Source organism: Oncorhynchus clarkii, chromosome 3 (assembly GCF_045791955.1).
Source record: "Oncorhynchus clarkii lewisi isolate Uvic-CL-2024 chromosome 3, UVic_Ocla_1.0, whole genome shotgun sequence".
In the NCBI taxonomy this organism is placed as follows: Eukaryota; Metazoa; Chordata; class Actinopteri; order Salmoniformes; family Salmonidae; genus Oncorhynchus; species Oncorhynchus clarkii.
The window spans coordinates 47,322,582-47,349,404 of record NC_092149.1 but is presented as its reverse complement, the minus strand read 5'-3'; the positions used below and the strand labels follow the sequence as shown (position 1 = coordinate 47,349,404).

Genomic DNA, 26,823 nt, shown 5'->3' with positions numbered 1-26,823 from the left:
AAACACTACGAGACCGAATCAAGCCGGTCGACCACATTTTCGAAAACTTTTACTTCACTACATTCCTAAAGAAAATAACGTACTTTTTACTCCACACATTTTGAATGCTTAGCAGGACAGGAAATTGGTCCAATTCACGCACTTAAGAGAACATCCCTGGTCATCCCTACTGCCTCTGATCTGATCTGGCAGACTCACTAAACAACAAATGCTTTGTTTGCAAATCATGTCTGAGTGTTGGAGTGTACCCCTGGCTATCACAAACAAATAAAAACCTAGAAAATTGTTCCATCTTGTTTGCTTAATATAAGGAATTTTAAATGATTTATTCTTTTTTTCTACCACTGACCACCACATGCCAGTTACTTATCTGAAACTGCTTGCAGACTTTACTCAACTGTGACATCGCGAACAAAAACAGAGTAAAGAGTGATAACTCTCACGCTGTTTATGTGTTGTTGTTTTTACCTTTTGAAACAAATATCCAGATCTCTGAATAGCCAGATTATTCAATAAGGGTCCTTTAGAGACGGATGAAGAAGCGGAAGGAGGGAGGTGAGAAGAGAATCTCACTCCAGGTTTGTGACATCATATTCCCCACTGCTTCCATCCAGACCAAACAGGGCTGTGCATCTGGTTTTCATTCAAGACCCCCCCCCCCCCAATATTTCCCTTTTTCCCATCTTTGGAGAACGTGGGAGGAGGAAAAGAGGAGTGGCAGTGCTCCAGAAGCTTGGGAGTTTGTCCCGTCTCAGCCTTAGTCAGAGCCACAGATCCTCTGCAGAGCGATCGAGAGTGTGGCAGTCTGTCTCTGAGTGCTTTGTTTCATTGTGTGCCATTGTTCCCAATAACAGATTATCCTCCCCATCTCCACCTCGCTCATCTGCCTTCCTTCGGGAGGAGCTGGAGAAGCCAGCTGCACAGAGGGGAAATACCTGCAGGATAATGACCTAAAGGCCTTTGTCATTTTGCAGAATTTGTTTTACCAAAGACTGTGGAATAAAGATAGTTCAGCTCAGGGTAAGTGTTAAACTCTCTCGGACTGTTTTAAAAGTTACTTTTCGAAAGTCGTGAAAGTTGGGAGTTGTTGTTTACTGGTGAGAGCATGTTTTTGCTAGTTTTTGCACAATGGATCAAGAACACTTGATATGTTATTTTTGTTCTCATTTCTTTGCATATTTTCAAGCATTAAATTTGACTTGTGTGTGTCTGAAACTGGCCATGGTATGGCATCTCATAAATGTGAGCATGCAAGCCCATAATCATAGTTTTCTCCTGACATGTTACCTTTAAGCTCATAAATATCAGACACCAAGTATTTGAAGGCAGAGTGATACCTATACTTAGAGGGCGAGAGGAGTGGAAGAGTTAGAGGTGAGACATAGTTACAGTGGGGGGGAAGTAGGAGTGCTTTAGCGATGCAATGCCACAGGACATGTGGAGAGCAGTACAAAGAGATGACAAGGCGTGTGTCTGCTCTCTATCTTTACTGGATCAGAAAAAGCTGCACTTCTGCATCTAAAATACGAGGAATGCGTTTGACACCTGTGATTTCATTTAAGGCTTAACCTTTTCTACAGGCACATCAAAACAGCAGCATGGACTGAAATGTGTGTTCTTCAAGAAGCTCATGTCAATGTGTCCCAGAGTCACTTGTTCCTTAATTGTTGATGTTAAAGCGCATGTTGTCTTTTTAGCATTTGGGCTTTTAGCATAACATAAGTGGCCCCCAATAGCTGTTTGTTGAAATAAATATGTTCCTGAGTGATAGAAATGGCTCGACATAGACTTATGATTCCAGCGTACTAAGTGTGTCCCTACATTGGCGTTTGAGCACCACCAATCGGTGGTGGTTGAGTGTAGCAATGTTTTCAGCTCGGTCTCAGCTATAAACCACACCCTCTGGAGCGAATGGGAGAGTGGAAAGTGTGACGAGAGAACGTTTTCCAAACCCCCGGCCAGATGGACTGTGGGAGTTTAGTCCTTCAATATGAAATCCAGAGTCAGGGAAAACCAGGTGTGCATCATTAACCTTTACCCTCACCCTCAAGAGTGAAATTATACATGAGTATTTTTGTGTGTGCTCAATCTTTCCCATTTCACTCCAGAAAATGTACTCCCATCACAGTTGTACTCCCACAGCCAGGCCTTTTGGGAAGCTCTTATCATAAGACACCAGCAGAGCAGCATTAGGCAAATTCGCAGTGAAGGAGTTGTTTTGTGAATCAGCCTAGCTAAGCTTTATTGCTCTATGCTCTCCAGCAAAGTCTCTGTTTTTTAGAAACTGCAGCACATAGACCTTTGGGGGGTTTTGCGGTCATTTTATAAGGCCCACCTGAAAGAGTTGTCCCCAAGGTAATTTATTTCAGAATAAACATTTGCGCCAAGTTTCACGACTTCATGATTCACCTCAACTGATGCCATTACTCTTTTGAATGATGAATGTCTAGATGAAGTATAGATTGTTGTGCCATTTTAAAATTGGTGCAGTTCTGTACTTGAGCTGTTCTTGTCTAATTTATTTTAAATGTAACCTTTATTTATCTAGGCAAGTTAGTTAATAACAAATTCTTATTTACAGTGAAGGCCTACACCAGCCAAACCCGGACGACGCTGGGCCAATTGTGCGATGCCCTATGGGACTCCCAATCACGGCCGGTTGTGATACAGCCTAGAATCGAACCACGGTGTCTGTAGTGACGCCTCAAGCTCTGAGATGCAGTGCCTTAGACCGCTGCACCACTGAGGAGTACATTTTTTTTAAATATTATGTTCTGAATTGTGTCATGTTTTGTGTAGATCCCAGAAAAAGTAGTTGCTGCTTTTGCAACAGCTAATGGGGATCCTAATAAAATACCAATTAGATGATAACATGTATTCCAATGAAAAAATAAGTAATGTGCTGTAGAAAGGAGTTACATTGTAACATTTAATTCATAAAGCCTTGCAGTCATCACAAAATCTTGAGAGGCCATATGACAGGCCTCGTATTCACAAAAAAACTCAGAGTAAAAGTGTTGATCTAGGATGCTCTCTAAAAGGCATGACTGGTTCTAGATCAGCTCTCTTACTCTGAGACGTTTTGTGAATAAGGGCCCAGATTTTGACAATGTGCGAAGAACATCAACCTTTTTGGTGATTATCACCTACTTACAATGCAGCCAGCCTGAAGCATTAGGACTGTTCGCCTGTCTGCCTGTCCGCCTGTCCTCTTTAACCTTTATCATTGATCCTATCATATTCTTCCAGGCGGTGGGAGGGGCGTTTTGGCCAGTGTGGCCCAATATGGCCCTAAGATTGGTTAATTAAGAGGACAGACATCAGGGCTGCGTTCAGTACGTTTTTATGTTCTGGAACGTTCAATTGAATGGTAACGGTGTTGTACTGAATGACCAGTTGAAAAAACGGGGAGGGGACGGGATGAGTTATGGGTTGGGGAATGCTGTCAGCAAGGCCACTGTCCTTTAAATATGTCACTCATTGCAACAAACTACACCTTGCGATACCCACCAAACAGGTGCAAACACACCTCAGAATGTTTAAGAACATACAAGAACGTATTGGGAAAATGTGTTGTTCAGTACAAACCGTTCTGCAACGTAAAAAATGTTCAAGCCAAACTGAGCGCACCTCAAGTGTTCTTAGTTGGCACAGTTGAGGGTAACGTTGAGAAATGGAATACACAAGAAGACATTTCATAGGGGAAATAGCAATATCAATTCTAGACCTTCAATTTATATCTGAAACTTTTCATCTCTTAGTTTTCTGTTGTGCAAGCAGAGTACATCTCATTGTAGCAGAGAGGTTTGATGAAAGACAGGGCTCCCTCTTAGAGTTGTATGTTCTATACAGTAAGATAATGTTTGGGGAGCTGCTGGTGTAGTGCTAATGTGTGAACCCTACGTTACAGCATAATTTGTGGGTATGCTATGCACACAGATGTTTGCACACTGGAAGAGAGCATGGGGTTTGTGTGTTTAATGTCTTTGTTTATTGGATCTGTTTAGTGTCGGCCAACATGATATCATTGAAAAGCGTCAATCTGATATGTTTGCAAAAATATATTATTCAAGAAACATGAAGTTCATGTGAATACATTGCCTTTAATGGGGAAGATCAGTGTCACAATCTTGAAACCTACAGATAGGCATCACAGACATGATACTTAAGTTAATACATTGTATTCAAATGGGTGTCATGTTCTGACCTTTATTTCCGTTGTCTTGTCATTATTTAGTATGGTCAGGGCGTGAGTTGGGGTGGGCAGTCTATGTTTGTTTTTCTATGATTTTGGGATTTGTATGTTTCGGCCTAGTATGGTTCTCAATCAGAGGCAGGTGTCATTAGTTGTCTCTGATTGAGAATCATACTTAGGTAGCCTGGGTTTCACTGTTTGTTTGTGGGTGATTGTCTATGTTGATTGCTTGTCAGCACAGTTCTCATTAGCTTCACGGTTGTTATTTTGTTTATTGTTTTTGTATAGTGTGTTTCAGTGTTCAGTGTTTTCTTTATTAAATATCAAGATGAACACAAACCACGCCGCATTTTGGTCCTCCGATCCTTCTCGCCTCTCATCTTCAGTGAAGAGGAGGAAGACCGTGACAATGGGGGGGGAAGATATGTGTCACAATATAAACGCCTAGAGATGACCGTCAGAGACATGATGCCTAAGTGATAACATCACATTCAATGAGATTTAATGCATTATTTGACTATATATGGGTCAAGTAGTTCAGCTCCAGAGTTCCTCTGTGGAGATGGGAGAACCTTCCAGAAGGACAACCATCTATGCAGCACTCCACCAATCAGGCCTAATGATGAAGTGGTCAGACGGAAGTCACTCCTCAGTAAAAGGCACATGACAGTTTGACAAAAGTAACCTGAAGTACTCTCAGACTATGAGAAACAATATTCTCTGGTCTGATGAAAGATTGAACTCTTTGGCCTGAATGCCAAGCACCACATCTGGAGAAAACCTGACACCTTCCCTATGGTGAAGCAACGTGGTGGCTGCATCATGCTGTGGGGACTGGGAGACTAGTCAGGATCAAGGAAAGATGAACGTAGCAAAGTACAGGAAGATCCTTGATGAAAACCTGCTCCAAAGCACTCAGGACCTCAGACTGGGGTGAAGATTCACCTTCCAATAGGACAATGACCCTAAGCATACATCGAAGACCATGCAGAAGTCTCTGAATGTCCACGAGTGGCCCAGCCAGAGCCCGGACTTGAACCCAATCGGACATCTATGGAGAGACCTGAAAATAGCTGTGCAGTGACGCTTCCTATCCAACCTGAGAGAGCTTGAAAGGATCTGCAGAGAAGAATGGAAGTAACTCCCCAAATACAGGTGTGCCAAGACTCAAGGCTAATATCGCTGCCAAAGGTGCTTCAACAAAGTACTGAATAAAAGGTTTGAATACTTATGTAAATGTGATATTTCAGTTTAAAAAAATATCTACATTTGCAAAAAAAATCTAAAATCCTGTTTTTGCTTTGTCATTTTGGGGTATTGTGTGTAGATTGATGAGATTTAAAAAAATCTGTTTTAGAATAAGGCTGTAACATAACAAAATGTGGAAAAAGTCAAGGGGTCTGAATACTGAATACGAATACGAATGCACTGTCAATCACCAATCCATTTCTTTGTAGTCCAACTAATATTGCTATCAGGTTGTACCTCACAGCTGGCCTGGAACATTGTTTGCTTCTTACAGCCATTTGGGATGCAGTGTTTCAGTTTCAATTACGCAATATTTTGGACAAAACTGGATGAATGTAACCAAGACTGGGAATGTCAAAACAATCAAACTAGCAATGGCAAATATCACAAGTCAGTCATAACGTCGCTAAGGAATAGGCTAGCTTATCTATACGTGTAGCCACTTATTTAGCAAGCTAAAAACACAGAGGCTAATGTTAGCTATCTAGCTTCTGGGAGGATCTTTAGCTTTTTAGCTTCTGGCTGACTTTTTCCCCCCATATCGTTTTTCTGTGGCTACAGCTAGAGATGTAGGTGTCATTTGGTTAGCTAGCAAGAAACGTGAATCACTTCGCTTACTAGTTTTGCTGGACTTGAATGACTGTTACAGTTAGCATATCTCTTAGTTGTACAGTAAATCAAATGTACATGGCATCGATTAAATGGGCGTGCAGGCAGGCAAGTTCCCATAATAAGCTAACACGTTTGGTGTTTGCCAAAAGGCATGTGGGAGACTCCCCAAACATATGGAAGAAGGTACTCTGGTCAGATGAGACTAAAATTTAGCTTTTTGGACATCAAGGAAAATGCTAGGTCTGGTACAAACCCACCTCCACTCACCCCGAGAATACCATCCCCACATTGAAGCATGGTGGTGGCAGAATCATGCTCTGGGGATGTTTTTCATCAGCAGGGACTGGGAAACTAGTCAGAATTGAAGGAATGATGGATGGCGATAAATACAGGGAAATTCTTGAGGGAAACATGTTTCAGTCTTCCAGAGATTTGAGACTGGGACAAAGGTTCACCTTCCAGCAGGACAATGACCCTAAGCATACTGCTAAAGCAACAATCAAGTGGTTTAAATGTCTTGGAATGGCCCAGTCAAAGCCCAGACCTCAATCCAATTAAGAATCTGTGGTATGACTTAAAGTTTGTTGTACACCAGCAGAACCCATCCAACTTGAAGGAGCTGGAGCAGTTTTGGTTTGAAGAAATGGCAAAAATTCCAGCGGCTAGATGTGCCAAACTTATAGAGACATATCCCAAGAGACTTGCAGCTGTAAATGCTGCAAAAGTTGGCTCTACAAAGTATAGACTTTTTTTTGCAGTTGTTTTGTCTTATGTCTTGTTTGTTTCACAATAAAAAATATTTTGCATCTCAAAATGGTAGGTATTTTGTGTAAATCGAATGATACTACCCCCCAAAATACATTTTAAGGCAACAAAATAAGAAAAATGGGGGTGAATAGTTTCGCAATCCACTGTATATAAAGTATATGTCAAATGTTTGGACACACCAACTCATTCCAGGGTTTTTCTTTATTTTTACTATTTTCTACATTGTAGAATAATAGTGAAGACATAAACACTATGAATTAATACATATGGAATCATGCAGTAACCAAAAAAGTGCTAAACAAATCAAAATATATTTTAGATTTGCGATCCTTCAAAGTAGCCACCCTTTGCCTGGAAGACCGCTTTGCACACTCCTGGCATTCTCTCATCGAGGTTCACAAGGAATGCTTTTCCAACAGTCTTGAAGGAGTTCCCACATATGCTGAGCACTTGTTGGCTGCTTTTCCTTCACTCTGTGGTCCAACTCATCCCAAACCATCTCAATTAGTGATTGTGATTGTGGAGGCCAGCTCATCTGATGCAGCACTCCATCACTCTCCTTCTTGGTCAAATAGCCCTTACACAGCCTGGAGGTTTGTTGGGTCATTGTCCTGTTAAAAAACAAATGATAGTCCCAATGAGTGCAACCAGATTGAATGTCGCAATCGCTGCATAATGCTGTGGTAGCCATTCTGGTTAAGTGTGCCTTGAATAAAATTTAAAAAATAGGGCTCGCTGTCAACTGCTTTTATAGTAAGCCTTGAGATGGTACCATCCAGGACATCTAGAAGGGAGTGTATTTTATACCGAACCCCTCCCTTGAGATGTCGTAGAGGCTTCTCAGGGTGCCTCTACATCACAATTTCAATTGGTAGAGTTTAAACGCTCAGGGCAAAAAGAGTTAGATTTATTATACTGAACAAAAATATAATTGCAACATACAACAATTTCAACAATTTTACTGAGTTATAGTTCATATAAGGAAATCAGTCAATTGAAATTAATTCATCAGGCCCTATTTTATGGATTTCACATGGCTGGGCAGGGATGCAGTCATGGGCGGGCCTGGGAGGGCATACGTCCACCCACTTTGGAGTCAGACCCACCCACTGGGGAGCCAGGCCCAGTCAATCAGGCCCAGACAGTTTTTTCCCCACAAAAGGCGTTCGTTACAGACAGAAATACTCCTGAGGTTCATCATCTTTCCAGGTGGCTGGGCTGGTGTTGTTCACACGTGGTCTGCAGTTGTGAGGCCGGTTTGACGTACTATCAACATTTTCTAAAATGACATTGGAGGCAGCTTATGGTAGAGAAATAAACATTAAATTCTCTGCCAACAATTCTGGTGGATATTACTGCAGTCAGCATGCCAATTGCACGCTCCCTTAAAACTTGACACATCTGTGGCATTGTGTTGTTTGACAAAACTGTACATTTTAGAATGGCCTTTTATTGCCCCCAGCACAAGGTGCACCTGTGTAATGACCATGCTGTTTAATTAGCTTCTTGATATGTCACACCTGTCAGGTAGATGTATTATTATTAAGGAAAAAGGCTCATTAACAGGGACGTAAACAAATTTGTGCAGCACATTGTTTAGAAATAAGCTTTTTGTTCATATGGAAAAATTCTGGGATCTTTTACTTCAGTTCATGAAACATGAGACCAACACTTTACATATTGCATTCATATTTTTGTTCAGTATATATACACTGAGACCAATAAATTAATAACATTCTCTCTTATGTAACCATACCAAACGGAACATGTCATACAAATGTGAGTATCCCAGATTTACATTGCTGAGTTAAATAAAGGTTTAAAGAAATAATAATAATAAAAAACATTTACTATGTTACATATATTCTATAAAACCAGGCTGTTGCAATGAACTGGCAAAATAAAGACCAGAATTGACGTGAAAATGAAAGTTACTCTTTAAATTACTTATCTATGTGAATAGATCTGAGGGTGAGGAAAACATGTCACATTTGATCCCATGATACTGTACCTGAATTTTACCCATTAGTGTGTAACTTCCCAATTTTTCGTTCTTCTCCATTAACTTTCAATAGTTCTTTATATCATCACACACACTTTCCTCACCATAATCTGTGCGTCATTGAGCTGCCCTCCGCTGTGATTTGGCTGGAGTAGCTGCCAGAGCACTGTGTGAGTGCACTTAGATCGTAAAATGAACTCCCCTGGGGCTCAACTATGGGCATATGACTGTGCTCACCTTCATCATTATGTTAATAGTGGATACCTTCCCAGTCATGGGCCATGTATGCCTGCCAAAGATATTACATTTTTTTGTCCCCTTTCCTTTGGTGACAGCGTTTATTTGTCTATGCAAGAAAATTCCTCATTGCCGAACAGCTCAGTTGCCAGTTGGAATTGTAAATATGGGTTTACGGTGGGATTTTAAAGTGAAAGAGAGCTGAGGTTGGGCATTGTGTCACGCAGAAAACAGCAAAGTCAGCACATGGTGCCGTATTTAGCTATTTCTGCACAGAAATGTCCGCAGCATGACATTATCAACAGAAATTCCATAGTTTAGAATACCTATTGGGTGTGCTAAGGTTTCCACCATACAGTATCTATGCAGGCTTACTATTACATTTGAACTCTGTGTACATTAATGGGTCTACAACAGCAGCTCTGTGTAAATGGTGCTAATATGGGACCCTACCAGGGAAGTTCTCCGGCAAGTTACCCACTACTTTATGGGGATCTAGTGATGCTGCACTGGTGTGTGTTTGTGTGTGTGTGTGTGTGTGTGTGTGTGTGTGTGTGTGTGTGTGTGTGTGTGTGTGTGTGTGTGTGTGTGTGTGTGTGTGTGTGTGTGCGACTTGTTTGAGACTGTGAATCTCAGCTTGGTCAGCAGCGTACAAGGCATTTGATTACTAAATAATAAACATTTTCAGAGATCCAATAAATTCCTGAGCTCAGCCAATTTGGCGTATGTCCTTCAGTCATGGCATACTATATCTGTTTTCGGGGCTCTAAATTAAACATTTAATTGGTAGCACTGGTGCACCTAACTTAGAAAAGTTAGGAGCACACATAAAACGTGTATATATGTTTTTTTTATGTATAGCCTACGTTTGGCCTATATGAATCATACTTATTCTCCAGAAGAAGATACCACTTTTCCTTTATTTCTGTGCCACCAAATGTTTGCATATACTGGTAAAGTTATTAGGTTGTTAGTCGGGCTGCATGATATGGACAACAAATCGTATTGTGATTTGATTTGCGATATAGGAATCATAGTATAGAATGATTATTCAAATTCTATGGTTGGCGTTGTTTGGCATGACAACAGATGAAAAAGCCAGGTAGGAGTTATGACAGGGTAGGAACCAATGTTCATGTTTTGAATTGTGGCTTGGAATATCCGATTCCATATGCTTTATGGCTGTTCAGACTGCAGGAAAAATAAGAAATTCTATTTGAGTTTGCAAAGAAATGGGATGAGTCACTTCAAACTGCCAATGTGAACAAGGCTTTATTGTGTAGTCTATTTGAAACTCTCTCTGGGTTTGGCCTTAATCTTACTTTGGCAAAACAATCCACGACTGTTGCACACACTCTTTCCTATGAACATTTGATTGGAACAAAGTTTGTCTGCTTGATCTTTCTCTGGACTTTTTAATTTCCCTCGACGACACTTAACATCACAATAAGGGGAAGCTGGACTAAATATAGAACACACAAACCTCACCGTGAAACTGGACTCTCCAGTCCAACAACCTTCCTAAGAACACAACTTTTATAAGATGGAAAATATGCTCCTCGCCAACAGTAGATAATTAGCAATGTAGACTGGCTGTTTGAATAGGTGGTTTTGATCATGCCATTAGGCTCTACAAGTCCAAGTTCTAGCTCCAGTTCGAGCTCAATATCACCTACGCTGCTACTTATTTGGACAGACAGAAATGAGCCACCAATGATAGCACTCTAAGAGAGACATAAACTAACCGGAGTGTGGCTGTTGTTTTGAACCCTTAACTGGAGGTGTTTGCTGGCAAGTGCCTGTTGTTGATGTGGATAAGGGAGAAATGCATTGAAAACCCCTTTCTTAGACAGCTTTGCAGGATTGGCTAGTCCAAGCTGACGTTGTGGTAGCAGTGGATCCCATATTTCTACATATAGTTCCATGTGATGGTAGTATGAGGTATTATTTTCTCCAATGGTGTGTTGAAGAGTAAAACATAACTGTAAATATGTTGTTGACATTAGGTATTTGCTTTCACCGTGTGATGACCGTGGAACAGGGAGGCAACCAAAATCAACAACTTAATGTAGGGTTCCGCTAGGTATTCACAGAGCTTCATAATGTCCCTGTCAGAATGACAAAAACTCAGTCTTGTAAGTTTTTCTATTGTGAAATATTTGCTAATTTTACGATGTTGATGGATTATTATGTTGTATTGTACTTAAATAATTAATACTCGAATTATAAAGCATTGATGATGGTAATGTTAAAGGGAAACTGACACACTTAGGACTACTTCACAAAAATGCAACATTCAAGTCTTCTATTACTTTACCTACTATGATGTCTTTTTTTTTTCAATTATACCTGCCATAGAGACTGTTACCTGCTGTGATGCTGAAAAGAACACCAACCTTCCATGACACTTCCTGTTCTATTTCATTTGCAGGTGTTACTTTTGGTGTTGGGTAGAAGATGAGGAAACACCGGATGTTAGCGCTGTGCGCTCTTCTGGGCGTACTTTTTGCAGGACTGCTGCCCAAACTTGACGCTCAAGAGGAAGGTAAGCTTGGCTAGGTTTCTATTCTCAGTGTTGCCCTGTCTTAGGCCCCTATCACTTCACATACCCATTGATCTTAGTAGCACCTGGAAGTCTCATTTGTAACTGTGACTATTCAGGTTATGGATAAATCGGTGGATCTGTGCAAGTGCTGTTGAGGATGGTTCTTGTTATTTTCAGCACAAATTAGTCAATTGGCCAAAATGTTAGACATTTAAGAAAAAATGAGGAATGACGATGATATTTCTGAGCACTGCTTTTAAACTGGAGTTGGATTGATATGTATGGGTTGAGGTTCCCCCTTTCTTGAAACAAGAAACGTTTGGGTACAAAGTCAAAGCTTCCCTGCAGGAGGTCAAAGGTAGAGTGATTCCTGAGTAGACCTCATGTTGAGCTTTTCTCATGGTGTGAATGAGAAAAGCTCAACATGAGATCTACTCAGGAGTCACTGCAGCCTTAGAGTCCTGTGTCATGTTTTGGATCCCTGGCCTCGCAGTTCCGTCTCATTTATGATAGCCTTCTGGTAGGTGAGGTGAGCTAAGGTGTACTGCCTTAATATTTTAGCACCAGTTCATAGCCTATTTTACATGGTACATTAACAGGGTCGTGATTGCAGTCATACCACTGGACTTGGCCTCTTTCACAGCTCGTTGAGAGTCCTCAAAACCGGGTTTCTTCTTTTGAAGATTGCGCACAAGGGCTGGCCGCCGATATCTACTTTCTAGTGGATTCGTCCTGGATCATGGGACAAGAGAACTTTCAGTACGTCCGACAGTTTCTGTAAAGTGTTGTTAAAGCTCTGCATGAGGGTGGCGGTTTGCCCTCGTCCAGTACAGTGGTTCGCCGCAAAACCGAGTTCCAGCCGATCATGTACCCATCTCCACTGGGGGCCTTGGCCCACATCCGGGCCATAGCCTACTGGGGAGGCGACACCCGCACGGGCCCGCACGGACAGACGGTCGCTCCCAAGATGCAGGTACTGTGGCTGGCCCGTGTGAAGGTGTTTGCGGTGGGGGTGCAGGACACGGTGGACTGGGAACTCAGGGAGATGGCTAGTGCACTGCAGGACACACACGTGTTCAGCGTAGACTCTTTCCTGGCCCTGCGGGGGGTAATCCAAGAGTTAGTGGTGGTGTGCTTGTGCGGCGCAGTGACCCAGGCCGGGGATGCCGCTGTGGTTGTCGAAGCCAAAGGAGTGCCTCGAGATGTGACATGTACCAACAAGTGGCTTGTGTCACTACCATACTAATGCCTACATTATCATTAAAAAAGAAAGCAGCTGTGAATGTTTGGCCATATCTGGATGGAGTCCTTTATTAACAGGATTAAGGGGTATTTAACACGATAACCCTCATTCCACCGTCCGGCACCCATTAACATCACTGTTTCTCATCACGTTTAATTTGCCGGTAATACTTTAAGATCACCACCCAGGTTTGCATGTGATTGACACTGCTAATACTTTTCAGAAGAGGGCTTTTGATGGCACTGGTGGCTGCTATACCTCTTACAAGCCAGATCAACCAATTTATAAAGCTTGTGCATGAACTGAGAACAGGCCATCTCAGTCATTTGGAATACCCAGTGCCTTTTTTATATGGTAAAGACAAATTACTGTTAGTTTGACATTTTAGTTCGCTACAACAGCATTGACTATGTAAAAGTTACAAGTAGGATCTTCAAACAATTCAACATTCGTGGTAGACTGTTACAGGCGGACAATAATCTATTCACATTATACAGTAACAGGGTATTAACTTCAATAATCTCTTTCTTTGTCGCTCTCTCTCTATTTTTCTCTCTATCATCTAACACACATAGACATTTAGAACACCTTCAGTCCACGATCTTTTCTCTACAGAAATCACATAGCTGCTTTTGCCTCATTGAGAACAAATCTCCATATATTATGCCCTTATGGCGTATACCTTTGAAAAGGTCAAGTGAATGAAGAGCAGTGACAAATGGCCTCCCAAATCACGGAGAGCAGCTTTTAACAATGGCTGACCATCCACCCACTGCTTGTGTGTCTTGTTTTTTGTTGTTGTTGTGTGTGTTTAGGCTATGTTTTATCAGTTACTGTCTTCATAACTGTGTAAAATATGTGCATAATATTCTACACTTGGAACAGTAATGAACCTGTCCTGGACTCATCCTTGACTTGCAGCAGAGCCTAGTTTTAATCCAGTATAATATTGACAGGGCAAATTTAGTGTGATATCAACTGAGCAAGTAACATGTAACAGCTTGGCACAATGCACAATCAAATGTTATAGAATAGTTATTTATTCTCTTGATTAACGGTAGAAGCTCTTAAGCATCGAGGATGGGCCACAGGGTCATGACTGGTACCCAGTATATCTGAGGTCTGTAACATGAGTCTGCATGGGGTAGCTGAACTCAATGGAGTTGAAGGAGGTCATTTTTGGTGCATTATCACAGAACCCAAGCTGATATAAGACAGATAAAAAGGAGAAACGGACCCCTTTGACAGTATTATGAAATTATGAGTATTATGAGTGTATAATGAGTACAGTGCTTCAAAGCTATTTTGTAATGTTCTGTTGATGTCGCACTGCCCTAAACATTTTGGGAAATGATCATAAACAATGTATTTTGCAAAAAAATACATTAATGGAGTATTATATAGCAAGCTAGGGGGGTCATCCTCAGACTAATTTGCAACCATTATCACTTAAGGTCAACATGTATTCACTCCTTGGTTCAGCCTACATGCAGTATAAGGTGCTTTTGTGATGTTTTTTAATGATTGATTGTGTTCACCATGAATGTTACATTCAATGATGTACCAGCACATTATCCTTCTCCCTCTTTCTCTGTTTTAATGCTTTCACGTTGCATTTTTTTCCCTGTTTTATCTCTCCCTTTTAAGCACAAGAGTCAGCTGACCTTGTACTCTTAATTGACGGATCTGAGAATGTTGGAGCGGCCAACTTCCCCCGTGTGCGCGATTTGGCTATGAAAGTCATTGAGGGCCTTGATGTGGGCAGGGACACAATTCGGGTGGCCGTGGCTCTGTACAGCGTGGACCCCGAGGTTCAGTTCTTTCTAAATACCTATGAGAACAAAGCCGATGTCCTGGATGCAGTGAAGGCCATTCAGTTCACAGGCAACAATGAGGCTAACCTTGGAGCCGCCTTGGAGAAAGTCGCTGAGAGCCTGTTGAGTCCGGCATCAGGGGGCAGGGCAGAGGAGGGGGTGCCCCAAGCTCTGGTGGTTATCAGTGCTGGACCGTCCAATGACGATTTCAGTGCGGGTGACCGGGCTCTTAAGGCAGCAAGTGTTATCACGTTTGGCGTAGTGGTCGGCGGCACGGCCACCGCCGAGCTGGAGACTATCGCCACAGACAAGAGCTTTGTTCTGTCGGCCCCCGATTTCAGGGCAGTGGCAAGCATGGGTGACCAGCTGCTACCATACGTTAACGGGGTGGCCCAGGGTACCATTGTCGTTCTGAATGAATTCACAGAAGGTAGGTAACTTACATGCAAGGTGGGAGTGGGTTGAGGGTTCATGGAACATTTTTATTTTGTGTGTGTTGTAGCTGATTGCATACTTTAGGTACTTTAAGAATAATAAATTGCTAACACTTTACATGAAATCAAATCAAAGTGCATTGGTTGCATCCTCAGCTAGTGACAGTGTCTACGGTTCAGGGCAGGGTACTGGGTGGAGGCAAGCTATTGATGACTGTTTATCAGACGCTCGGGCCCAGCTGTGATGCATATGTACAATCTCCGCCTTCTAGATGGTAGCAGGGTGAACAGACCGTGGCTCGGGTGGCTGAGGTCCTTAATGATTTTCTTGGCCTTGATATTCTTGAAGGGGGTATACGTAATGCTGTCATGACACCTTACCTGTATAAGCATTGCAATAACACTTTTTTCAACATTATTCAAGAAAAATTAAAGTCCCTTAGAATAGCTTTTAAGTTTGTTAATTCGTAAAATGGAAACCCCCTGACACACCACAGGGTTAGCCTTAGAGCATTAGCTACCCGTTGCTTATGCTTTGCTCAAGGCCACAAATGGCAACACAACAAATAGTAATTTAAAGACCCAATATGTAGACATTATTATAAATGCCTCACATATGAATCGTAATAAGACTATGCAATTAACCAATTAAATTAATTATCCAACTCCATAAGATAAATAGCAATTTGCAAGAACACCATAGTTAAGTTACAGTAATAGGCAATAAATAAATGTCTGAGAGTGGAATTCTAAGTCCAAATGTATTTAATTACTTTGCAAAATGAGTGGATTCACATACGGAAGAATGTACTCTGGTCAGATGAGACCTAAATGTAGCTGTTTGGCCATCAAGGAAAATGCTATGTCTGGTGCAAACCCAACACCTCTCATCACCCCGAGAAAACCATCTCCACAGTGAAGGATGTTGGTGGCAGCATCATGCTGTGTGGATGTTTTTCATCGGCAGGGACTGGGAAACTAGTCAGAATTGAAGGAATGATGGATGGTGCTAAATACAGGGAATTTCGTGAGGGAAACCTGTTTCAGTCTTCCAGAGATTTGAGACTGGGAAGGAGGTTCACCTTCCAGCAGGACAATGACCCTAAGCATACTGCTAAAGCAACACTCGAGTGGTTTAAGGGGAAACATTTAAATGTCTTGGAATGGCCTAGTCAAAGCCCAGACCTCAATCCAATTGAGAATGTGTGGTATGATTTAAAGATCGCTGTACACCAGCGGAACCCATCCAACTTGAAGGAGCTGGAGCAGCTTTGCCTTGACAAATGTGCATAAACCCCAGTGGCTAGATGTGCCAAGCCTATAGAGACATACCCCGAGAGACTTGTAGCTGTACTTGCTGCAAAAGGTGGCTCTACAAAGTATTTACTTTTTTTGGGGGGGTGAATAGTTATGCACACTCAAGTTTTGATACAACCCCCCCTAAAATATATTTTAATTCCAGGTTGTAAGGCAACAAAATAGGAAAATTCCAAGGGTGCTGAATACTTTTGCAAGGCTCTGCACAAGGCATTATTCCAAGCATTATCAGAGAAAGAGACAAAGAGAGACAAAGAAACCATGTCTTGTGCCATGGCCAATAGTTCATTGGAGGAAAGAAAGAAAAACAAAAAGAATCTTAATTAATTTAAGAGCCTTTTACAATCATCTGAGTTGTTTGGATTCAAAATCTGAGTTGTTGACCAATAGCATTACTGTAAAGTTAATCTCCAATCAGATATCAAACCTACAGAATGTAACTGCTTCTCAGAGGTGAGAAAAAGGGGGTTGGTAAGATCAACACAGAGAAGGCTGAATTCCTGAGAAGACAATCAAACTTTTTGCATAGACTGTTGATAGATAAGAAGAGTAATTTTGGGGGCTGCCCTATATATGTAACTGTGAGACAGCAGGTGCTTGAAATGTGGGGTTTGAGGGTACACTCCTTATTTATCTCAATTGAATATATTAATCACATTTTTATATTGAAATAGTGGTAGATAACATTTCACAAATAGGACAATGCATTGTAATGAAATGTATGACAAAAAACAGATAGGTTAGCATCCTGACTTGATTTCTAACTTAAGCCAGATTGATAATAAAAAACAAACCTAACAAGTGCACAAGCATTACAAAACGTAGTTTTAACTGAATACTGAAATTCCGCAGTTTAGCCAATTTGGCTATTTAGATCATGTGTAATCAAACTAGCTGACCTACAAAAGAGCAACATGATAACGTAGGTTTGGTATAGTTTAGTTACTGTAGCTGGTTAGATAAGCTTGCTGTCCCACTTGAATATACAGTAGATGTCCGCGTATACGGTTAACTAGATCTTTACTTTACTGACTTTATTGTCCTCATGGGGAAATGTTGTTGCAGTATCATGTACATGTTAAACGTGGTGTTAACATACTGTAGAGAACAAATTGGCAATACAAAATTCATAACAGTTACATACAGTATATTGTATACCAATGAAAGAGACTTCCCTGATGGCCTTACTGGGTGGATAGGAACATTAGCCCGAGCTCTTTAGGAGAGATATGACACCTGACAAAAATTATTGTCTAATTCTGTTTTTCCTGCTGGGGGGGGGGCCCTATACCTACACCCAGAATGGAGTAGTTCAGTCCAGGTACAGGGGAGTTGGGTCTAAAATTATTTTGTGAGCCTTGATGGGGAGCCTGATCTCATCCAAGCCTGTCTGTTTGAATCTCAGCATATTTTTCTGTCTGACGGTGGCATTGCCAAACCAACAAACATTACAAAAAAATGGTAAATGCTCTCAATGAAGATTTGGTAAACAGAGTCATTGTAGTACAGTCAATATTAAAAAACTTTTGCGAAAGTACAGATCTACTGCTAATATTTTCACCTCTTCCTGTGAAGAAATAACATTTTTGTTAGTATTACACAATTACACTCTTCTCCTAAACTAGTTTCATACACTGGTGGAAAAAGTACCCAATTGTCATACTTTAGTAAAAGTTAAGATACCTTAATAGAAAATGACTCAAGTAAAAGTGAACGTCACCCAGTAAAATACTACTTGACTAAAAGTCTAAAAATATTTGGTTTTAAATATACTTAAGTTTTAAAAGTAAATGTAATTGCTAAAATGTCCTTAAGTTTCAAAAGTAAAAGTATAAATAATTTAAAATATTTTTTTATTATTGTTATTTTTTTTAAATTATTATTATTATTATTATTATTTTATTTTTTACATTTACGGATAGCCAGGAGCACACTCCAACAGGGTAGCCTAGTGGTTAGAGTGTTGGACTAGTAACCCCCGAGCTGACAAGGTACAAATCTGTCATTCTGCCCCTGAACAGGCAGTTAACCACTGTTCCTAGGCCATCATTGAAAATAAGAATTTGTTCTTAACTTGCCTAGTTAAATAAAGGTAAATAAAATAAAAAACACTCAGATTTAATTTACAAACAAGCATTTTTGTTTGGTGAGTCCACCAGATCAGAGGCAGTAGGGATGACCAGGGATTTTATTTTGGTAAGTGAGGGAATTGGACAATTTTCCTGTCGTACTAACCATTTGATATTTAACGAGTACTTTTGGGTGTCAAGGAAAATGTTATTGCATAAAAAGTACATTATTTTCTTTAGGACTGTATTGAAATTAAATTTGCCAAAAATATGAATAGTAAAGTACAGATATCTCAAAAAAACGACTTCAAATAAGTTTTACTAAAGTACTTTACACCACTGGTAGCACACCATAAAATTAATCTAGAACACCTCCAAAATGGTACCATTCTGTAATTCCCAGAATGCTGTGCAGCTATGTTTACACAGATGTTTATTAATACAGTATGAATTCTACAATCCATTTTTGTGTGCCTTTCTTAAACATGGCATGCATTGTGAATGCATTCATTCATGTTAACTATGGCATTAATTAATTAATCACATCTGTACTTAGGCTACCATTATTAAGGGAGTATCACAGCTGTATCAGCTTTATTTAGCTAATAATAGTTAGCTTTTATCAGGGCTTTCTCTAACATGTGTAATTTTATTTTCTCTTTTAGCCTTGGAAGTGGGAAAAAGGGACATCATTTTTCTCATTGACAGCACTATGGGTGCCACAACGATCAACTCTCTTTGTGAGTTTATCAAAAGGTTTGTTGACACCATGCCAATCGGACCGGACCAAGTGCAAGTAGGTGTGGCCCAGTTCAGCAACGCTGCCAGACTTGAGATAGACCTGAACTCATATGGATCCAAGGAGGACCTGAATGCGGCACTGGGAAGACTCAAGCCAAGACCGGGACAAGTGGTGAACATCGGGGTGGCCCTGGACTTTGTGAGGACCAACATGCTGAGGGGTGAAAAGGGGAGTCGTATTCAGCAGGGTGTGCCCCAGCTGGTGCTGTTGATGACCAGTAAAAAGTCCAGTGACAGTGTGGGGCAGGCTGCTGAGGCACTGCAGCGCATGGGGGTTCTGACCCTGGCCGCTGGCTCTAAGACTGCCAATGAGCAGGAGCTGAAGCAGATTGCCATTGATGAGAGTTTGGTGTTCATGCTGAAGGACTTCCGCACATTGCTTCGCAACCCAAGGATGATTGTCTCTCTCCTCTCCACTCTATCTGGGGTTGTGGTGACTGAGGAACCCACAGAGCCAGGTAATGCTCCTCTCCTATTGTTACTAGGATTCATACTAGCTACTTACATAAAATGTATACCTCACATGTCCGGTGGCATTTTCTTACCCCAAGACTCCAAAAGGCACAGGTGTTAAACTCATTCCATGGAGGGCCGAGATTCTGCAGTTTTTCACTCCTCCATTGTATTTGATTGATCAATTAAGGTCACTGATTAGTGATTAACTCCCCTCACCTAGGGCTTTATTCAAAATCATTGACATCTAATAGTTTTTTCCTCCCCTGTTTTTTTCCCCAGTGGTTGAAATTACAACAGTGCAGACCCAGCGAGTAGTCAGAGACATCGTCTTTATGGTGGATGGCTCTAGCTACATTGGGGGTGCCAATCTTCCATATGTGCGGGATTTCATTGTCGGCGTGGTAAACCTGCTGGACGTGCGGCCCGACAGGGTGCGCATTGGGCTTATGCAGTTTGCAGAGAACCCAAAGATCGAATTCTACCTGAACACACACAAAACAAAGCAAGATGTGCTGGCTAGAGTTGATCAGCTCAGGCTAATGGGAGGATCTGCTTTGAACACTGGAGCGGCTATGGATTATGCCCTTACCAACATGTTCCAGGCCTCGACTGGGTCACGTAAGAGGCAGGGTGTCCAACAGGTTCTTCTCCTGATCACTGGAGGCCCATCCCAGGATGAGGTTAAAAAGATTGCAGACAAAGTGGCTGTGGCGGGTGTACTGACCTTCACAGTCAGTGCCGGCCAGGCAGATGAGGCCTACTTGAAGACGGTCGCTTTCGTCCCAAACTTGGCTTACCATGAAAGCAGATTTTCTAGCCTACCAAATGTTGTTGAACAGATCATGACTCCTTTGATTACTGTGGTCGGCGACACCGACATCTCAGTAACAGACATCGAAATAACCAAGGAACCTGGTAAGCTTTATGTTGTATTTGAGCTTTTATCAGTACATTTTGGATTTAACAGTTGATATTAAATATTTAAACATTTAAAATTGTATTAAAGACATAGAACAAACTGAAAAGTAATGCCATTGACTCTTTTCTTACAGCAGTTGCTGGAGGCGAGAGGGATGTTGCATTCCTGATTGACGGCTCGGATAATGTCCGAGCAGATTTCCCCTACATCCGGGACTTTATCATCAAAGTCATTGAGCCTCTTGATATTGGACAAGATAGAGTACGGATTTCAGTTGTCCAACATAGTGAGAGGCCAGCTTCCAACTTCTACCTGAATACATATAAGGATAAGGCTGAAGTGTTAAGGGCTGTTAATGATCTAAGACTGGCCGGTGGAAGGAGTCTAAACACCGGAATGGCCTTGAAATTCATGAAGGACACTATCCTGTCTCCGGTTCATGGTAGCCGTGCGGCCCAAAATGTCCCCCAGTTTTTGATCGTTTTGACCGGAGGCAAGTCAAATGATAGTGTGAAGGAATCTGCTAGCGCTTTAAAGACCGATGGAGTGGTACCGTTTGGCGTTGGTGTCAAGGATGCAGACCCTAAGCAAATCGAGGCCATTTCTCACAACCCATCCTTTGCTTTCAATGTGAAGGAATTCAGCCAGCTCAATATGGTACAACAAAGGCTCAATAGCTATGTGAGCCTTCCCAAGGAAGAGCTGAAGGTCATTCTGGACCAAGGTAAGCAAAAGTTTTTGTCATGTTCTGTGTTGATGATGCTCTTTGTGCTGTGATGTATTTTTCTTCTAAACGTGCCTTGTTTGTTGTGTCTTAGCCTCGGTTCATGCTTATGCTATCTCAGTTCATACTGATGCTGTGAAAAGAGATATTGTATTCCTGCTGGATGGTTCTGATGGCACAAGGAGTGGATTCCCAGCAGTGCGAGATTTTATTCAAAGTATAGTGGGTAAACTATCTGTGGAGGAGAACAGAGACAGAGTTTCTGTGGTTCAGTACGCTGACAAACCAGAGGCCCATTTCTATCTAAACTCTCACAAAACAAAGGATGCCATTATTAATGCCATAAGTAAAATGAGGCACAAGGGTGGAAGGAGCCTAAACACTGGGGCAGCTCTCCAGTTTGTAAGACACCGTGTCTTTACAGCCTCCTCTGGCAGTAGACGACTGGAAGGTGTGCCCCAGATTCTGATCCTTTTGACTAGCAAGAAATCCAGAGATGATGTTAAGGGTCCTGCTGTAGCTCTTAAAGATCTGGAAATTGTGTCATTGGGGGTCGGAGTTGGGGACGCCAATGTCCGTGAATTGGAAATGATTTCCTTCCAACCTGGTTTCACATACCAGGTCACCGAGTTCTCTGAGCTGCCCACAATCCAGCCACAGCTTGTTGCTGCGCTTAAAAGCCTGTCGAAAGACACCGAAGAATCAGTAGCTCCTGGGATTCCTGATGTGACACCTGGGATTCCTGATTTAGTAGGTAAGAACTTCAGCTTGGATCTGAGTATGCTAAATACAATATATATACCATATTCTTTATCTTTGGAACAATGCTGAAGTTGAAGCATTGTAAATACATAGATACCTAAGCCTTTGGTAAACATAGTCTCAGTAGAGTATTTCCTGCTATGTCGATACATGTTATGCATTTTGGTGAAAGATGCTAGTATTTGGTTGCATGATTGAAAAAATAGAATTTTAAAATGTCTTTATTCAGAGTATTTATTGGCTTTTTATTCTATTAAACCAAAACAATTTCCCCCCATTTCACTCTGTTCTCTCTCTTTATCTCTTACCTCAACCATGTATGGAGAAACTATCCCAACTTCTTTTGAAAAGATCATTCCTTGTTGTTCTGCTTGTAATGATGCCTTTCAGAACAGTAGTTTAGTGCTCCCAAAACCTGCATACACTACTCCAGATTATCATACACCCTTGCAAATATGCATGTGAATGTGTATTGAGACAGACAACCAACCACAACTGTAATTTTGCAGTAATTTCTTCTGTCAGTGATATTTTTCCACTGATATGCCTGGTGTTCAAATTCAGCTTCAAACATTCCTAACAATGTTTAATTTTTTTAAACATTTACATGCCTTTTAATTTTTTTAAAACCTTTATTTAACTAGAGAAGTCCGTTAAGAACAAAATTTTACTTACAATGACGGCCTACAGGCCTTTTCTATAATATATTTCTTAGTCAATGTATTCCATTTTTATCTATCTTCACTACCTACTTGATACAGAGAACATCAAAAGGGATATAGTGTTTCTCCTTGACAGTTCAGATGACTCCAGAAATGGATTGCCTGCCATTAGAGAGTTTATACGAAGAATGGCCAATGAACTTGACATTGATGGGGACAATGTTCGAGTTCCTGTTGTGCAATACAGTGACGATGCTCTGGAATACTTCCGCCTTAAAGCTCACAAAACCAAAAGGGCTGTCATCTGTGCTGTTAGAAGCCTAAGGCATAAAGGAGGAAGACCCCGCAACACTGGAGCAGCTCTTCAGTTTGTTAAGGACAGTGTTTTCACTGCCTCGTCCGGGAGTCAGCATCTGGAAGAGGTTCCCCAGATTTTGTTTTAGTTAACTGCTGGAGAGTCTAATGATGACTTCACAGCTGCTGCATCTGATCTGAAACATCTTGGGGTTCTTTCTTTTGCCATTGGGATGAAACATGTAAGGCAAGAGGAGCTTCGATGCATTGCCTACTCTTCCAGATTTATTTTCAACCTACCCGTCTTTGGTGAACTTTTGTCCATACAGCCGGAGATCCTTGCCTTTGTCCAATTTGTCCAATATACACCTACTCATAAGTATACAAACACAACATCAGAGATGGTGCTGGGAGGGTTTCTGTTTCGCAAAGACATTTCTATTGGCATACAAATTCCAAATCTCCGCTTTCTTGTTCCACATTCCAGAAACATCATGCTTTTCTTGATTGTTTAAAATCAGGAAACTGTGCTTTTCTGGTCCTTTCTGTTTAAGCTCTCTCTTGAACCAATTATACAGTATATCATTGTCTAGTTGATTTACACTAGTTTAGATTCTCCGCTGTCTTAAGCATACAATCTTCGTCTTCCTTCATGGAAGGAGTGTTTGATTTCACATCTTGACATATTTTTCCTAAAACTGAAAATCTCGCTCTACAAACTTTCTTAAATATTTTGTCATTTGAGACCTTTTTAAATCCCTTTAATTTCACATCCTATTTCTTTGTATTGTTGCATTGATGAACATGGTTATAAGGCTTGGCAATATTTATAGAGCTTATGTAATGACCTGAAAGTCATCATAGTTCAAATATATATAATGGATAATATTTCTGACAATGTGTTTACTACATTCTATTGATATGCCGTCCTTGTGCATGTATATCTGCCTGGCCTGGTATCTGTCATGGTTTTATTATTAAATTATTATTAAATAGGTCATTCAATGTTCTCTTTTGTTGAATTAGATGCTGCACAGAGAGACATAGTGTTCCTTTTGGATGGATCTGATGATACTAGGAGTGGATTTCCAGCCATGCTTGGCTTTGTTCAAAGAGTAGTGGAAAACGTCAATGTTGGAGAGAACAAAGATCGAGTTTCTGTGGTCCAGTACAGCCGAAATCCAGAGGCCCATTTCTTACTGAACACATATCCAGAAAAACAAAGTGTTCTAAGTTCTATTCGAAGCCTAAAGCACAAAGGGGGTAGACCACTCAACACTGGGGCAGCCCTCCAATATGTAAAGGACAACATCTTTACTTCCTCCTCTGGAAGCAGAGGCCAAGAAGGCGTCCCTCAGATACTGATACTGCTGAGTGGTGGCAGATCTCAAGATGATGTTGGAGGTGCTGCTGTTGCTTTGAAACAGAACAGAATTGTACCATTCTGTATTGGTACAAGGAATGCAGACATATTAGAGCTCCAAATAATAGCTCGTTTCCCCTCCTATGCTCTTTCTGTCCCTTGGTTCGATGACCTTGAAAGTATTGAACAGCAGCTTTTGTCACTTGTAAAAAGGGTCCCTCGTCAGCCAAAAGTGTATCAACGAACTGTAGTAGGTAAGGAGTTATTTCTCTAACTCTCTTCATTAGCCATTTAATCTGTCACATTTCAGGTTGATACCTTCTTGCTGAAAATAGCTGGATGTCTTACCCAGTACATTCATGATACTATTTTAAGCATGCCTTGTGAAAAATGTAGCTATCACTTTCTAGTCACAAATATAAATTTACATGATCTTTCTTTATCATTTTACCTGCAAATGACATTTTATTCATATGAATCTCTAGATAAAACTGAATCCAAACAACGGGATGTTGTTTTTTTACTGGATGGCTCTGATGAAACTCTAAATGGATTTGAGGCTATGCGTGACTTTGTGCAAAGACTAGTGGAGAAACTCACTGTGGAGGAGAACAAAGATCGAGTCTCTGTTGTCCAGTACAGCAGAGAACCAGAGGCCCAATTCTATCTGAATACTTACACAACAAAGGAAGATGTTGTTGACACTGTAAGAGGCCTGAGGCACAAAGGAGGGAGACCCCTCAACACTGGGGCCGCTCTCCAGTATGTCAGGGACAATGTCTTTATTGCCTCCTCCGGAAGCAGACGCCAAGAGGGCATCCCTCAAATTCTGGTTCTATTGAGTGGGGGAAGGTCCAATGATGATGTTAGAAATGCAGTTACAAACTTGAAAGAAATTGGTGTCATGGCAATAGTGGTTGGAATGAGGAATGCCGATATACTTGAGCTTCAAACAATTTCATATGAACCTAGCTATGCTTTCTCTGCTACACATTACAACGATCTCCCAAACATTCAACAGCAAGTAGTATCTGCTGTTGAGAGAGTTGAAATGACCGCTACTAACTTGCCAACAACATTAATAGGTAAGACTGCAATCATCAGTTATGCTGTAGTTGGTCAATTCAGTTAGTATAATATTGATGTATTTAATTTAAAAGTTTATTGAATTCCCTAAATGTATATGCAAAATGTTATTAACCAATTTTGTAAATGCTTATAGATACATCAAATGATACCAGGAGGGACATTGTATTTTTACTTGATGGTTCTGATGATTCCCGAAGAAGATTTACAGATATTCAAGACTTTATTCAGAGAGTTGTGGAAAAACTCAATGTAGATGGGAACAAAGATCATGTGTCTGTGGTTCAATACAGTGACACAGCAGAGGTCAATTTCAAGTTGGGTATGCATTCAAAAAAAGATTCTGTTCTTGATGCTGTAAGAGGTCTGAGGCACAAAGGAGGAAGTCCTCTAAATACTGGAACAGCTCTCCAGTACGTGAGGGGCAATGTTTTTACTGCCTCCAATGGAAGTAGAAGCCTGCAAGGTGTTCCACAGATACTGATACTGCTGAGTGGTGGAAGATCGAGAGATGATATCAGAACCCCTGTCACAAAGCTCAAAGAAATGGGAGTAATTTCAATTTGTATTGGCACAGGAGATGCCGACACCCTTGAACTACAAACGATATCTCATGAACCTAATTACGCCCTTTCTATTACTGATTTCGAAGACCTTCCCACAATTCAGGGAGAATTGTTGTCATTGTTAACAGAAGCATCCCATCAACTAGTGCCAACTGTCCCTACCATGCATTTTGGTAAGCTGTAGCCATTTCTATTTTTCTGTAGTGGCATGTGTTCTCTGTGTTCTGGTAAAGGATCTTATCTATGTTATTACATGTCCTTTGAGGAAAATATAGATGTGTGTCTAAGGTGTTTCTCCTTAAAATAATAAGGTTATGCTAGCAATGACCTTGCTTCTGTGCCCTCTCAGAAAAGTGGCGTTCCTTTCTCTCTGCAACCATTCTTTATCTTCATTTCAGAATCTGACAAAAAGGATGTTGTATTTCTCATTGACGGATCTGACGACTCTAGAACTGGCTTTGCTGGGATTCGCCGCTTTGCAGAGAAAGTAGTGGAGAGTCTTAATGTGGAGGAAAATGGCGACCGGGTGGCCCTTGTTCAGTACAGTCGGGATGCCACACCCAATTTCTATCTGAATTCATACTCTTCTAAAAATGATGTGCTTAATTCAATAAGATCCATGAGGCACAAAGTTGGAAGACTCCTCAACACTGGCACAGCACTGCAGTTTGTGAGAGACACTGTCTTTACTGCTTCAGCTGGAGGC

At 41.1% G+C, this 26,823-nt stretch overlaps 1 protein-coding gene across 1 annotated transcript; it reads left to right on the top strand.

The window, feature by feature from the left end:
• The first annotated feature begins 763 nt into the window (after nucleotides 1-763).
• LOC139385586 (collagen alpha-3(VI) chain-like) lies at nucleotides 764-24,780 on the top strand. The gene is made up of 9 exons (XM_071130774.1): nucleotides 764-1,020; nucleotides 11,494-11,607; nucleotides 14,498-15,094; nucleotides 19,150-19,743; nucleotides 20,021-20,656; nucleotides 20,794-21,384; nucleotides 21,479-22,138; nucleotides 24,129-24,554; nucleotides 24,776-24,780. Exons 2-9 carry the CDS (start codon nucleotides 11,520-11,522, stop codon nucleotides 24,778-24,780), a joined length of 3,597 nt encoding a protein of 1,198 aa, XP_070986875.1. The 5' UTR covers nucleotides 764-1,020; nucleotides 11,494-11,519.
• Nucleotides 24,781-26,823: the final 2,043 nt, after the last annotated feature.

What these genes read in the sequence shown, in the direction of transcription:
- LOC139385586 (XM_071130774.1), top strand. Translation starts at nt 11,520, where the DNA reads ATGAGGAAACACCGGATGTTAGCGCTGTGCGCTCTTCTGGGCGTACTT. An exon ending in TGAGGAACCCACAGAGCCAG is followed by an intron (nt 19,744 to 20,020) that starts GTAATGCTCCTC and finishes TTTTTTCCCCAG; the next exon opens with TGGTTGAAATTACAACAGTG. An exon ending in GAAGGTCATTCTGGACCAAG is followed by an intron (nt 21,385 to 21,478) that starts GTAAGCAAAAGT and finishes GTTGTGTCTTAG; the next exon opens with CCTCGGTTCATGCTTATGCT.